At 45.1% G+C, this 13,752-nt stretch overlaps 1 protein-coding gene across 3 annotated transcripts in view; it reads right to left on the reverse strand.

Annotated features, from left to right (window-relative positions):
* Tmtc2 (Transmembrane O-mannosyltransferase targeting cadherins 2) overlaps positions 1 to 13,752 on the reverse strand; it is a 244,380-nt gene that overhangs the window by 89,802 nt on the left and 140,826 nt on the right. For all 3 annotated transcript variants that reach the window (XM_034318557.2, XM_076688867.1, XM_076688868.1), the window contains exon 8: positions 5,891 to 5,976. In XM_034318557.2, the coding sequence (XP_034174448.1) occupies positions 5,891 to 5,976 (86 nt within the window). The remainder of the gene's footprint in view (positions 1 to 5,890; positions 5,977 to 13,752) is intronic.

The raw sequence follows: 13,752 nt of genomic DNA on the forward strand, positions 1-13,752 counted from the left end.
TGCCACTGGTGGTTTGTGACATTTATCGAGAGTATAGTTTTAACCATTATAGAAACCGTAAATTTGGTATAATTAAAAATTACGATAGAGTTTCTATATTTGGTTTTATGGGATTTTGTATCGGATTTGTGGTACTGTATAACGATAATCCATGGGGACGGACAAAGTGTTAAGTCGAGTCGGTCTTCCGGTTTCCTTGTCACGCGACTTTATTCGCATTCCGCATCTCCAAGAAATTCATTCATCCACCTCTGAACGTTATATTCCTACAAATTCCACGGGTACAACGTAGTTTAATCACTCTCCCTTTGAATTCCATTCCAATTTGTACGAATGGGATACGCGCGGAGAATGGTTTAATTATATCACCGAAACTAACGTTTAAACAATATTCCGTCAAAGAAGAGGAACGATCGTTGGGCAAAACAATGAAACAATTTTATGGAAATGTTGCCGAGGATGTGGTGTAATTGGCGGTAAAAGAGAGAAAATGGCAATTATATCTACGGAAAATACATGGAAAATGTTGAGTAATATTTTTCTGCTACGATGTTTCCTTTCGTCGGAAAGTCAATTTTCAAAACTCGTCTGTCATGTGTACATTTAATTACCGCTTCAGTTAATGAATCTCGGTGTAAAGTACTCTCATTTCCGTTCATATTTACCGTTTCCGGTAATGACGGATACACGATGGAGTTTGCTTTTTAACAATTTCACGTTATTAGCTTAGAAAGCTAAACATTTTACGGTAACCCGGATTCGCTAATTAAAACGCGGTCGTACGTGCGCGTATGTAACGAGATTTCGAAATCGATTTTACGCAAAATCAATGTTCCGTACGAGACAAAAAATCAGCTCGCGTTCAAACGCGATTTAATTATAATATTTAAGTTTCTCCGATGAAATTTGAAACATGAACCATCTCGATTACTTGCCTCGTTACGTATACTACTACTTCCACTTAATCTGTCCAAGTAGTTTAGTGTATGGTCTGACCGTGCGCGGTGTGGTTCTACTTCAGGAGTTCGACGACCCCGCCGAGTCGAAGTTCGTCAATTTAATCGTCGTTGTTGAACAAGACCGTCAAGAACCGAGGACCAAGAAAGATCTAGCTTGTTCTTGTACCTAGGTGGAAGCCGGTGGGTTGTGTGCGGACACGATGTAGGGTGTACACTTTACGAATGGCCCGCCGACACGTCTGTTTGTTCGTCGGTTCTCCAGCTTCTCGTCGCAAGTTGGTCGCTTTAATTGAGTCACTTGTGTATCGCGTAAGGCGTTTTACGTACGCAGGCAAACGGGTAGTCTGGAAAGTTTCTGTCGCAGTAAGTCTTCGGCCCGAGGCGTTTCTTGCTGCGAGACGTCGCAGTTCAAAGGGACTCTCTCTCTCTCTGAATCCGGAAAGGGCTTCAGGTGTGACGTTTTTTTTTTCTTTTTGCCACGTCCTTCGACTACCGGCAAACTTTCTTCTTCTTCTTAGACGGTCCTGACTCGTTTCTCAGACGACGGTCTATACTTTACGACTGTGACGTCGATGGACTCGAACGAGTGCTTCAGAATACGATGATGACAGACATCGAGGAAATGATCGTTGATTAGAAGGTTCGTTGATGAAGCGCAGAGAGGACGAAATACTAGAACCGTTCAGCGTTTTTATGGCACACCTGGACGTTTGTCGCAAAGGGGAGAGACAAGGAACTTGGAAGGAAAAGAGATAATGAAATAATAGATAAGGACAGTGGGTAATGGGGACATTAACTGGATTAATCCTTTGGGTACGGATTTTCTTCGACGGCGAAGGGGGTTGAAGAAAAGGGGTGGAAATGCTCAAGGGTAGAAATCTTTTCAAGACGCGATGTTACAATATTTTCTGCTCGAGAGGCGACATAAGCACACACGACACCGATGAAAGTGAACGTACGAGTGGTTGAGGATCGATCTCGAGACCGTCGCTACCTTTATTAATATTCCACGTTATTAACGAGACGTCGCTGCTTTTTACCCTAAACACTTGGCAGCCACTCGAAGCGTTTGTCGGCTAGCTGCGAGACGATTATCGATGAAAGTGTTCGAGCCACGTTGATCGGTTACGCGGTTTACGCTTCACGCTCAAGCAGCCTGCTTCCACGCGGCGCGGCAAGTAACGATTTCAACGCTTTAATTGTGCCAGTCCGCTTGGCAACTTCCTCAGGCAGAAACAATTTTTTCTTTTTTTTTTTTTTTTCTATTTTCCGCTTCGAATTTTTCCGCGCAGAAGGCGCGAAAATTGCTACAAAGGGCTCTCGACGTTGTTCCTTTCTTCGTTCCTTTTTTTCCTTCCTCTTCCACCTCGTCACTCTACCTTTTTTTCCTCCTGCTTGTCGTTTCCCTTTCTTTCGACCAGCAACAATCGAAAGTCGTTCCATTTCTCGCGAGCAATTTAAATCTTGAATTATAATTAAAAGCAACTGAAAGAGCCACTTGTTTCATTGATCCCGCGGATCTACTTTCGCTTGCGTTAAGGGAGGTCGATACATTTCTTCTTATATTTTTATTCCACAAGAGGTATCTTTACGAAAAATCTTGAAGAAACACGGGTCGAAGGAAAAACAAAAACGTATCTTCCTAAGAGCTGTGCAGTTTGAAATTTAAAGTTTCGATATCGTTCAAGTCGGGCCAGAAAATTTTACGACGTCGATAAAATTGCTGATCGGTTAAATTACGTTTCCGAACTCGTCGAAACTTTTAATACACACCAGATGAACGTCATATAATGCACGCCTTTTCTCTGCAAGCAGGTCGATCTATAAGCTATTTATCTCCTCTCTCATCCACTCGAACCGGCTTGGTTACTCCATATTTTTTGTTTCCCGCTTCCTTTTAGTCCAGAGAGAATTTATTCGAACTCGCGAGAATACGGTCGGTCGAGCCGATAGAACGAAGCGTAGTAAAAAAAAAAGTTTCTCCCTTCGGTATCGAAGCTTACGGGACGCCACTGATAACGCGTCCCTCGACCAAACTATTTATCTGGAATACGAAAGTTTCACGAGAACTACCCCTGGCAACAAATTCGATCACGGCACGACGAGTTAGCAAAGCTTTTGAAAACGAATCACGGAGCGTTAATCGACGACACGACGCCAGATTCTTCGATACTCGTTGAAATCGAGAGTCGACGCGTAAATTCTCTCTTTTTTTTTTCAAATTTGTACTCGAGCGCGCTTTTACGCGAGCACGATTCCCGGCGTTATTGTAATCAAATATTGACGCATGATGTGCGAACCAGGCGAGCAATTAATTAATAATCGCACCAGTCGGCAAATAGAAACGTCTGCGCTCGAAATTGCTACTCTTGTTACTCGTCGATTTATCTGAATACTGTTTAAACCGGGTACATACGAATTGTTTGGTTTAAAGAAGCGCGTTAATGGGATCGAACGCTGTTTGGATCGTTAATTGCTGGAATAATAGCTCGTATAAGGTTCGCTCTGTTCGTGTCGCGTAAATATTTGACTACCATTAATGATGAATGAAAGTTTTACAGGAAATTGAAGAATCAGAAATATCATAGCTGGTGTTGAATCCTCTATTTATACCATAGTACGATAATTGATTTTAAAGGGGAAATACCACCGCCATGAAGACCTCAAAATGATTTTCTCAAAAACTATCAAAAATACACAACTTACTTTTCCCTTAGCGTCTGTCTATTTGACTTTTGCAGCTTTTTTATCTGTTAATCGTATCAAACAGAAGGAACGCTGCGCGACGAGATTCAGAAACGATAAACGGATGAAACGCGAAGAACAAACCCAGCGGAGCGGTAAGATAATCAGTCCAGGGTGAAAGATCAAATCCGACGAGTCGAGCTGTTCCTGCGAGTTGGTATTCTTGGCTGGCGTGGTTGCTTTATATGCGCGAAACTAGTCCGCTTATGGATGCAAATGCGTTTCCAACCTCGAACCGGGCGCGGACAACGAAATGCTCTCGTCGGCTTTCCAACATATTTTGCTTCACGGAATTGCATTATAATTGTTCCACGAAAATTCACCGTGTAAACAGCATTGATAAAGCGGCTTTTTCCCTCGCGTAAAAATAATGCACGGCCGGGTATAACCGGCGCGTTGTGTGTCATCCCTCGTCCCGCTTAAAAACGACGCACGTTCCTGTTCCACTGTATGCGCTCTCTTTTTTTTTTTTTTTTTTTTTTTTAACACGACCTGTGAAACCGTGATTTATTTTCGGTAAAAAGCGAGCCGACACGAAACGAAAACCATGCTCGCATCGGAAAAACGTAAGAGCTGATATTTTGCAAAATACGTTTAACACGTTGATCGCCAAAAATAAATACATCATTCGCAATATAAGGGTTAATCTGAAAAATCCGAAATGTCTACAGTGGCGTACGTGCGAGTGAGGGTGGCCCTAGAGTCTACCACCCTCACTCGCACACACCACGGCCGAAAATTTTTCGGCCTGGGGGCCCAGAATTTTGCGAGCCATCGAAAGGGTAACAAGTCGAGAGTTTGAGAGGGCATTATTGCGAGTTGCGTTGCGAGCGTCCACATCGAGTTGCCGAAATTTTCTATTTATACTATTTCGTTTCAATAAATCATATACTAAACTATAAGGCAATGCTTATTTTCAACACTACCTTTCCTCGCGTTTTCCCGACCTCTACTCGAGAGAACAATATCCGTGGCTATTAGCGTGAATTTTTTGCTAGATAGCGGAAAATTCACGTACACGCGGTAGGCGTGACCAGAGCGGAGAGGCAGAGATCGGTTCAGCTCCTTAACGAGCCACCTTTTGTCCAGCAGGGCGAATGGTTCGACCGACGAATGGAAGGGTCAGAGGGGAACGAAGAGAAGAACGAGCGTCGTTTGTCACGTGGACCGTACGATCCACGTACGACGATTTACTTCGACCGTCCTGGGAACGGTTCATTACCGAGCAAATAGTCCGGCGTGCCGCGATATTGATCTTATTTTCCGCTTTCCACCTGGACGGTTATTTATTTTTGCGTTCGACGCCGTTCGCTCTATTATTGGGTCGTTGACAGGTGTCCTGGGCTAAGGTTTATGACATCGTCAAGAATCGATGATCGGTTTAAGTTCGATTTACCGCGTTGACATTTCCAGGGGAATACGGAGATTCTCGTATATCGGGTACATTAAAAGTGAGCGAGGATTCGCCTTCGCTTAGAGATATATTTTTACACTGCTAATCAGATTATCACTGACCGAAGCCTCGTTGTTTTCTCGACGCGAAATAAGTTAAAGATAGAGTAAAGGGAAGACTTTCAACGAGATTGATTTTAAGTGTTTAGTCAAGGCTGTTTCGAAGGCGTTTCAACTTAGTTTCTAGGAACAACGTGAGCTTCGTAAATAGTGTAGGAGAGAGGGAGGTCTTGGATCATTTAATCAAGCCTTTGCTCTATCGGAAACGCGTCAGTTTGTTGAAGCAGCCGACTTGGAGGAACTTCGAAATTCAATCAGCTCGGTTTGTGTGGTTACCATGAATATATCAGTTATGTACTTCAATAATAAAATATAACATTTTAACTGATTAAAATTTGAAAAAATAATTATTTACGTAAAAATGGTGAGGCAGTTAGAAGTTATAAAGTATTCTATAGACCCAATGGTCGACGAGGTTCTTTCAAAAGGGTCGTTCTATTTTTCATCAGTTCAGTGCCCTAATGAACTGCAATAACTTGCGACCGCGGTTCATTAATGGTGCACGCCAACTGCGTTTAAACTACGTTTCGTTAATTCGAGTCCCGGCGAACTAACGTCGATTTCCATGGAACAGAAAATCGCGGAGAAATCATTGGGAAAAAAATCGCGGAATTTTCGAGTTCCGACGAGTGGCTCCGTCCAGTCGTAACTCGTAGAATAATGAAAATACTTACGGGCTAACGACGGTCGGAAATGGATTGCTCGCTGATAACTCAGAATCGCCTCCTCGTAATTTTTCCTGCCCTGCTGTAAGATTCCCCTGAAACAGAAAAATTCAAAATCATTAGTGAATTTGCAGAGCTTACAGCAGACTTAGTACAGTAAGTAAAGTATTCGTAGTATTTCAGGCGATCGATGCTGAGAAGGTGTACAACGGAAAGGGTGAACAGGAAAATGGAAAACTTTTGATCTTATCCGTGTTGCAAATCTCGCGTTTAAAAATTCGTTTTTCAACACCCGGTAATCTCGAGCCTCTGTCGTTCTCCAAAATCATGAAACACGTCGACGAAACGTTGTCGAGCCGCGATTAAAACTCGTTCAAGTGTTTCTTTTTTCCCCATGGATAACAATCTCTCTTTCTCTCTCGTATCCCTGGACGACGAACGATTAATCATCCTTCGAACAATGTCACTCTCAGAAACGATAAAAATATTACTTGTCAACCCGATGACTTATCGTGGAAAAGTCGAGCGGCGTAACGAGCGAACATGGGCACGGTACAGGTAGTGCCAATAAACGAACTTTATAACGGTTACACGCGGACCCGCGTGCCACGATGGCACATATTTTAGGAGAAAAAATTCATTTTAACGCGCCGGTGATTAATCTTTTCTCGAACGTTGTCGCTCAACGGACGATGAAAATATCACTTGTCACAAGGGTGCGAGCGAGGGTTGAAAAGAGACGAAAACCTAGGATGATTTACCGAGACTGGCTATTTCGCGCTTTTATCGCTAATATTTTGCCCCGAAAAAACGGAAGCGGACGATATCGTTCACTGTTATTCTTCTACGATCGAGGCGTTCCATTATTTTTCTTACTCCTCGTCAAAGACGAAGATAGTCGGATGATTCGTGAACGATCGACCGATTCGCCAATCGAGCATGTCTGCTCGACTTTAGAGAGTAAGGGGTGAGAGAGAGAAGGTCGGGAACACGGGGGTAGAGAATCAGGGGTGCGTGTCCTGTGGTCGATCGATAATTCATGGTTTCATAACCGTCAATCGTCCACGGTTAATGTTTCCGTGTATGGAATGTTTCGGTAAGGTTCCTTTGATCGTTCACCAGGAACGAGCTGCAGTAACTTTTGCAAAAATATTGCAATAAAAACGTAGAAATTTGATTTCCATCGCGAAATATTTTGAAAAAGCGTTAACGACCCTTAAAGAGACAGAAATCACGGAGGTACAGTTTCGCTAACAATTGTAATTACTCTGAAAGTACGTCGAGGATCGCGATCGCAAAGTACGTGCCTCGTTCGCGTGGAATTTCATTATTTTAACCGGATAGAAAAATCCGATTCGCATCGTTTTAACTTGTTCCGGCCGCCGTAAAAAAGTTATACTAATGACACGCTTTGTGAGCGTTCGAGCGACTGAAACGAAAAAAAAAGAGCTACCTTGCGGTCCGGAAGCGACAGAGTAGAAGAAGACAGATAGGAATAAGGATACTTCCTTTTCGACCAAGCATTCCAGCTTGCTTCAGAGGAGTTTTCCTGTTCGTTAACGAGACGCCACTCTGCGTTCGTTAATTTTCAAGATGAATATTCGCGCGATATATAATGGACTGTTTTTCCTTTCTCACTTTCGCTATCTATTACGATCGTCCACGGTTTCCCTAAATTCAAGAAAGGTTAATATCTGTCGGTCGTTTTTCCTTGAAATTCTAGTTTGAAAAAAGACTCGTACAAGTTGCTGCTGCCGACGCAACAAAAGACTTGTCTAGCACTCGAACGAACGCGAGTCCGGCAATTTCTGTCGCAGATAGAATCGCGTATTGTTCCCGGTGTACTCGTATTCGCGAAAGCTGTTTCGATTCGTAGGGGGGTTTCGAATCGCGCTTATTTCGAGTGGCTTTACGTTCGCGGGATGGACGGCCGCGCGCGTCGGGTTGCGGATAAACGGTGGACGGATCGATCGTTAAAATAAATACATTGTCGAAACGCATTGTTCGAGCCCTTCGCTCTATTATTTGCCGCGCCGTTCGCGCCGCGTAACGAGCCATGTAACGACATTTCGCAACAAGCATTCGCGGCTTTGTGCGATCTCGAGCCTCGATGACAAAGCGAGCTTCGAATATTCCTGGCGGCGCACCGCGTCGCTCGTCGAGAATTTTATTCCATGGCTGAGAGATGCGTTGGCGCAACAAAAGCTGAAGCATCCTGAAAAACGATACGAAAATGGAGGAAAAAACGAAAGCAAAAGGGCGAGTGATATTTCGTCGAGAGAGAAACGAAATATCCGTCTGTTTAGGTGTTGGATGAATAAAATAACGGAGGGTATAAAGTAATTTGTTGCTCTTACCATCGTTCTCTTTAACCTTAATACCCTTCTAGATCCTTTACTGTAAATCAACCGCTTAAATAACAAATTTCTCAATCCTGCGTTCCTTTTGAAGGGCGCTTTTTCAAAATAGAAAAGTTATTATTATCGATCGCCTATCGCGACAACAATACTCTTAGCTAGATGTTTGCTTCCTTTCGACGGATCGAACTTTGCGTTTCAAAAGTAAAGGTAATCGCATTAGCGGCTGTCGGGCCGAAAGAATCACCCTCGATAGTAATAAATTGCAAGAGAACCAAGCCGTCACGTTACGACGTACGAGACAAACACGTGGCTGTCTTTTTCGCTTTCCCTACGATCTACGACTCTTGGCGAATTGGAAACAACAGCCATCGCCTTAATGGTCTGCCAAGTTCCACATGGAATACAGTTACGTTGAATTTATTTACGAGAACAAACGTTAACATCGTTTCCAAAGAACGATCGGTTATCGTTAAATGTTTCCTTAGACTATAAGAGAGCGTTTGAAACTTTGACCTAGCGTTACGAGGAAGATCGTTGTTTTGTCGACAACAGGCACGGTACCGGAATATTTTCATCCACGATGATACGCTCGACCAGCGTTTCCTATAAGCGCGTCACACGTATCGTCGCCCCCGTTATTTAGCCCCAGCACGCAACTCCACGCTTGCCATGGTATTTTCAGTTTCGAAGCCACGCTGATATTTCGTCGCTCGATGTTTGCTCGACACGATATCGACTCCAGTAACCTTCCTCGTGGTTCGTTTATCGGTCGAACCGTTATGCTATATAGTAAGAGAAAATTCGAGCAACTGACACGTGGAGTATTTCTATTGACGTCAGGAATTTAAAACAAAATGGGTACTTGGAAACTTTTGCCTACGTTATCTTTCCCAATCGATAAAAAAAAAATTTAATATTTTGTTAAATTCCCCTCATAAAATGAAACATCTTTCATATAAAACATTTTTCGATATTCTCAATAATTAGAGAGATAATTGGGCGCGTACGCTTAAGTCTGACATATTACAGGTACTTCTACTGCGCCAGTAGTATCGATCAGCGATCACCGCGCGTTACATGGCCGGCGCGGCGATTAACGAAGCGGGCTCATGGATTTCAGAGAGTTGTTAGTCGTTAATGACAGGAATTACGGTACGAGTAAAAATCCCAATAAAGAGAGCCGAGTTTATCGCGGTAACGAGTCTGACTAGCGACGCGCGATACTACTGGGGATCTCGTACGCCGAATGGCAGCCGATAACTCGTACGTTCGCGACGCATTGTTCACCCCACGAATATTTGATGTATCTGTAATTATCGCTGGCGAATATTGCACGGAGTGTCCGATAATGGTAGTCCCAGAGTAACAGGTGCACGGTAATAAGCTCCGGTGCTACTGAAATTACTCGACGTTCGATATTCGTTGAACGGATCGAGCGTCGAATACTTTTCCGCAATGAAACCGCGTAAAATGGAGCCGGCTACGAAAATGTCGATTCCATCGAATTCCCTTGAGGGTGAAAATCGAATACGTTTTTACACGGTTCGTCCGTTCAAGCCAAAGGATGCCATTAATTTTTTAAATTGCTAAGTCAGCTCGAAATCTGTGTTAGATCGAAAAGCGTAACGCCGACGTTGTATCCGGTTTTATTTTTAAACGAAGGTGTCCTTCGGGGTGACACATTTGTGCCAGCGATTCTGGGTCAAGATCGCTTCGAGTGCTCGCACGTAGTTCCATTTACGGTGACATTACCCATAATTTCTACCGGGAAACCGACATCGATTTCCATTAAGGAGACTCCATGTAACCTTCAACCTTTCGGAAAGGTACAATGGAGCAAGGCAGACCTGAATAGCACGGCTGTAAGAATAGATTCGCGGCATGGAAAAGGATTCGAGTATACTTAAATATTTTACTTTGCTTTTCATCCTTTCAAAGGATTAACAAAGTGTTAACGCAATCAAAGCCGGTGTCTACAAGAAAATCGACTGTCCTAATGTAATCCGATCGGCACAGCGTTGTGCAGCGAAATCAATTTCAGCGTGTCTCGATCGGCTGGCCATTGAGAGGAGGATGGCGCCGCGTTGATGACCGTCATCGCCATTGTCGTTGCCGACGCTGTCGGCGTCAGCTTCGACATCAGCTGTCAGCATTGCTTCATCGAGCGGGATGCTATTGTCGTCGACGTTCTTCTCGACGTCGTTGCGGTCGTATCGACGTACGTTCCGGCCGACAACATACGAGCACGAAAACGACCGTCGAGTCCGAAAGATTCACCGACCAGTTTCAACTGTACGGCCGGTCCTTTTCGTCCTTTCCGCTCGTTACGCCGCTCGTATTATCCTGCAAGATTGACGGTTCGAGAGAGGACCGGCTCCGTTCGACGAGGTCCGATAATTGGATCTTTCCAACGGCGTTACGCCGTTTCCGAAACGTAACGAGCTACGATTTACGACCCCGGGGTGTTTTAACGATCCTCCCCTACCCTTTTAGAGAAGAACCCTCGATGGTTCAAGATGTTGCAATCGAAATCGTTGGGGTTCGTATCCCGACATCTTACCACGTTTCACAAGTACCTATAAAATTATCACCCTATCTACCGGGGAATTTAATTAATTACCTTTGTTTGGAAAAATCAACAGTATGGATCCGACGTCGTTCCGTTCGCTAATTGATAGCTCGAGGACCTATAACAGGGAATCCCGATCGATCTTAATGAAACTAATACCGACGTTAAAGTTCGAGGAGCAGAGTAAAGTATGAAATCTTGGTGAAACTTTCCACGAGGAAATCTCTCGCGCAATCTTGCGAGTTCCGAGAAGCGTTTCGCCTCGTTCCAACCCGTTTCTGATTCACAGAGATCTCGCGGCGGAACGCCGGCACTAATTCGAATCCGCACGATTCTCCGTGAGATCTTGCCGTGGTCTCTCGCGGTGTGGCGCGTAGCCGCAGAAAGTTTCGAGTGAGCCAAGCATGCGGGGTCGGAGAACTCGGAATCCACCCTCTACGGGCTGCAGAAAGAACGACCACGAGAATCGAGCGCGTGGAGCGGAAGGAAAGGAGTCTGGGTAAACGAGGAAGAAGCAGCTGGCTCTGGCTATCTCCAGGCAGGGAAAAGAGAAAAAAAAAAAGATATCCGTAATAGGCGACTGTAAAAAATAATTGAGAGAAGAAGACGGGAATAGAGGAGAGAAATGAAAGGAAGAGGACAAGGTAGAGCAATTGTGTTGGTTGCGGTGGCCGCTGGAAACGCGATTCACGCTCGTCGAAACCGATCGATGCACCGAGTCGACAGCTGCGGCTGCAGCTGCAAGTGGTACTAAAGCTGCAAGCTTCGCCGAAGAAGCGAGAGCGTTCTATCGGGACTCTCGGTTCGATACCGATACTTAACAAAATTATCCACGCTCGTCTGCTATCTTTTCAAGGATATTATTTAAAATAACAAAAGCAATTGAAGAACCCGTAGAAATTCGCAGTATGCGCAAACATAACGACACGACGCGACGTTTATCGCGGCAGTGTTCGCGCGTTACACGCTTCGCGTATCCAGCAGCGAAGGGATCCATTCTTCCAGCACGCTTCGTCGACTTCTCTCGGTTTTTTCGAATTTTCACGCTCGCACGCTGAAGGTTGCTTCCGGAACGGGAGGCTCACTCGAGCGGAGCTTTGGTCGTTCGATCGATCGGCCGTGCGAGAGGGACGGAAGAACGGGTCGTTCTATAAATTTTTGATTAACGCGCGTGACCGAGTTTCACGCGAGTCTAGGAGGAAAATGCCGTTAACGACGCGATAAAGCGAGACGCGAATCGATCAACGCTCGTCGACGTGCCACTCGATTGATACAACCGACGATCGAACCGACATCGCTTTTTCCTCCATCTTTCTGTCATCCTCTTTGCTCGTTCCCCGGTGTTTACGGCTTTTGAACGCTTCTCGATCGGTCTAAAGTGCCCTCGAGCGGATCCGCGACAGCCTCGTATCGGCATGTTCCTCGCGAAACCTGTAAATGACAGGTGTGTAACGAATGGCTTGATTAATTTCTTCCACCACGATGATCGATCCTGGCTCAAGTTTTTCATTTGTCGCGGAAAGATCGAATTCACGGGCAGCTCGAAATTTGTACCTCTGCTACATTTGCTCTCATCCTTCCAATCGGCGACGACTTTCCCCCTCGGCCTCTCGAACCCGGGAAGCTTGCCAAGAATCTACGGATGGAGCAGCTGGTCCCACGAGAGGGTGAAATCCGCTTGAAAAACGCAGAGGCCACACGAGGACGTATCGACGGCCATATTCTTCGAGGGCCATCGTTCGTTATCGAGCATGGATTTTCTTTTTCCGCGCGGCTCGCCTTCCACGGCAATCCCAATTTACCGGTATTCAAAACGGCCCAATAACTGCCTCGAGCACGGCTTTTTTTATTAGCTACGAGATCGCCGATCTCCATGTATGCATGTATGCACAGGACCAGCCAGTTTTACGCTCCAATCGGAGCTCAAGTTTAATGCTTCCCTTCGATATTTCCTGATACTTTGAAATTTATCCGCGATGCAGCGTATTTTTCGTTAAATTGCGGTGGATGGTCATTCGCGGTTCGAGTTGAAGATAACAAAGCGTGAAGAGGGAAAAGACAACGTTCGGTGTTATCTCAATTGAAGCGGAAGAAAGTGAAGGAGTAGGAGACGAGAGGACGAAGCATCGTCGAACCGAGAAATATATTCGTCTGTTTGGAAGCCGTTAACGTACCTGCTTACGTTTATGCGGCCCCTTGGGCTTGCCTCTTTCTTGTTTTCGCCGCTTATTGGGCAAGTTTTCAGACGGGAGCGTCGTATCGGGGGCGCCTCGGAGTTTACCGAGTTCCTTCGTCGTTTGCAAAGTAAATCGTGCGCGTTTCAACCCACCCTCGTCCCTTCCTTCCTCTTTTCTTTTCCCTTCGAACCATTGTGTTCTATCGCGAACAACGTGCGACTCTTCTTCGACGTCGATTTTTCGCGTCGTTTCTCCACGACACTCGGGAAGTTTTGCGTAGGAAATCGGTCGCACGATTACACCGCATACTGGAAGTACGTACGATAGGAGGAACGAGGAATACTGCAAGTACGCTCGAGAGACGCTCGACGATGGGTTCGATGCATTCATGATCGTTTGTTGGGTCGGATTCAATTTCGCTCGGCCGGTCGAAGCCAAATTGGCTGGTCTGTCGGTCTGAAAATTATGCTTCCCGCATGGCCGCTCCGTCTTCGTCGCTTATTGCGATCGGTTTCGTTACATTTCTAAGCGACGGTAAAGCTTTCGTTCTTTAATTCATCGGAGATCGTGATTCGCGAAGGTCATTTATCATTTGCTTTAAAGAATTACACTCCGTTCTCTCGACATCGTATCACCTGAGAAATAATTAAACTACCCCCGGAGCAAAACAATTTCAACAGCCACGTTCCAAGTTACGAAAGAAAAGCCAACATCACCGTCTATTCGAACTTTAAAACCCCACGAGCGAAACGTGCGAGTCACGGT

This window comes from Osmia lignaria, chromosome 6 (assembly GCF_051020975.1).
Source record: "Osmia lignaria lignaria isolate PbOS001 chromosome 6, iyOsmLign1, whole genome shotgun sequence".
NCBI lineage: Eukaryota > Metazoa > Arthropoda > Insecta > Hymenoptera > Megachilidae > Osmia > Osmia lignaria.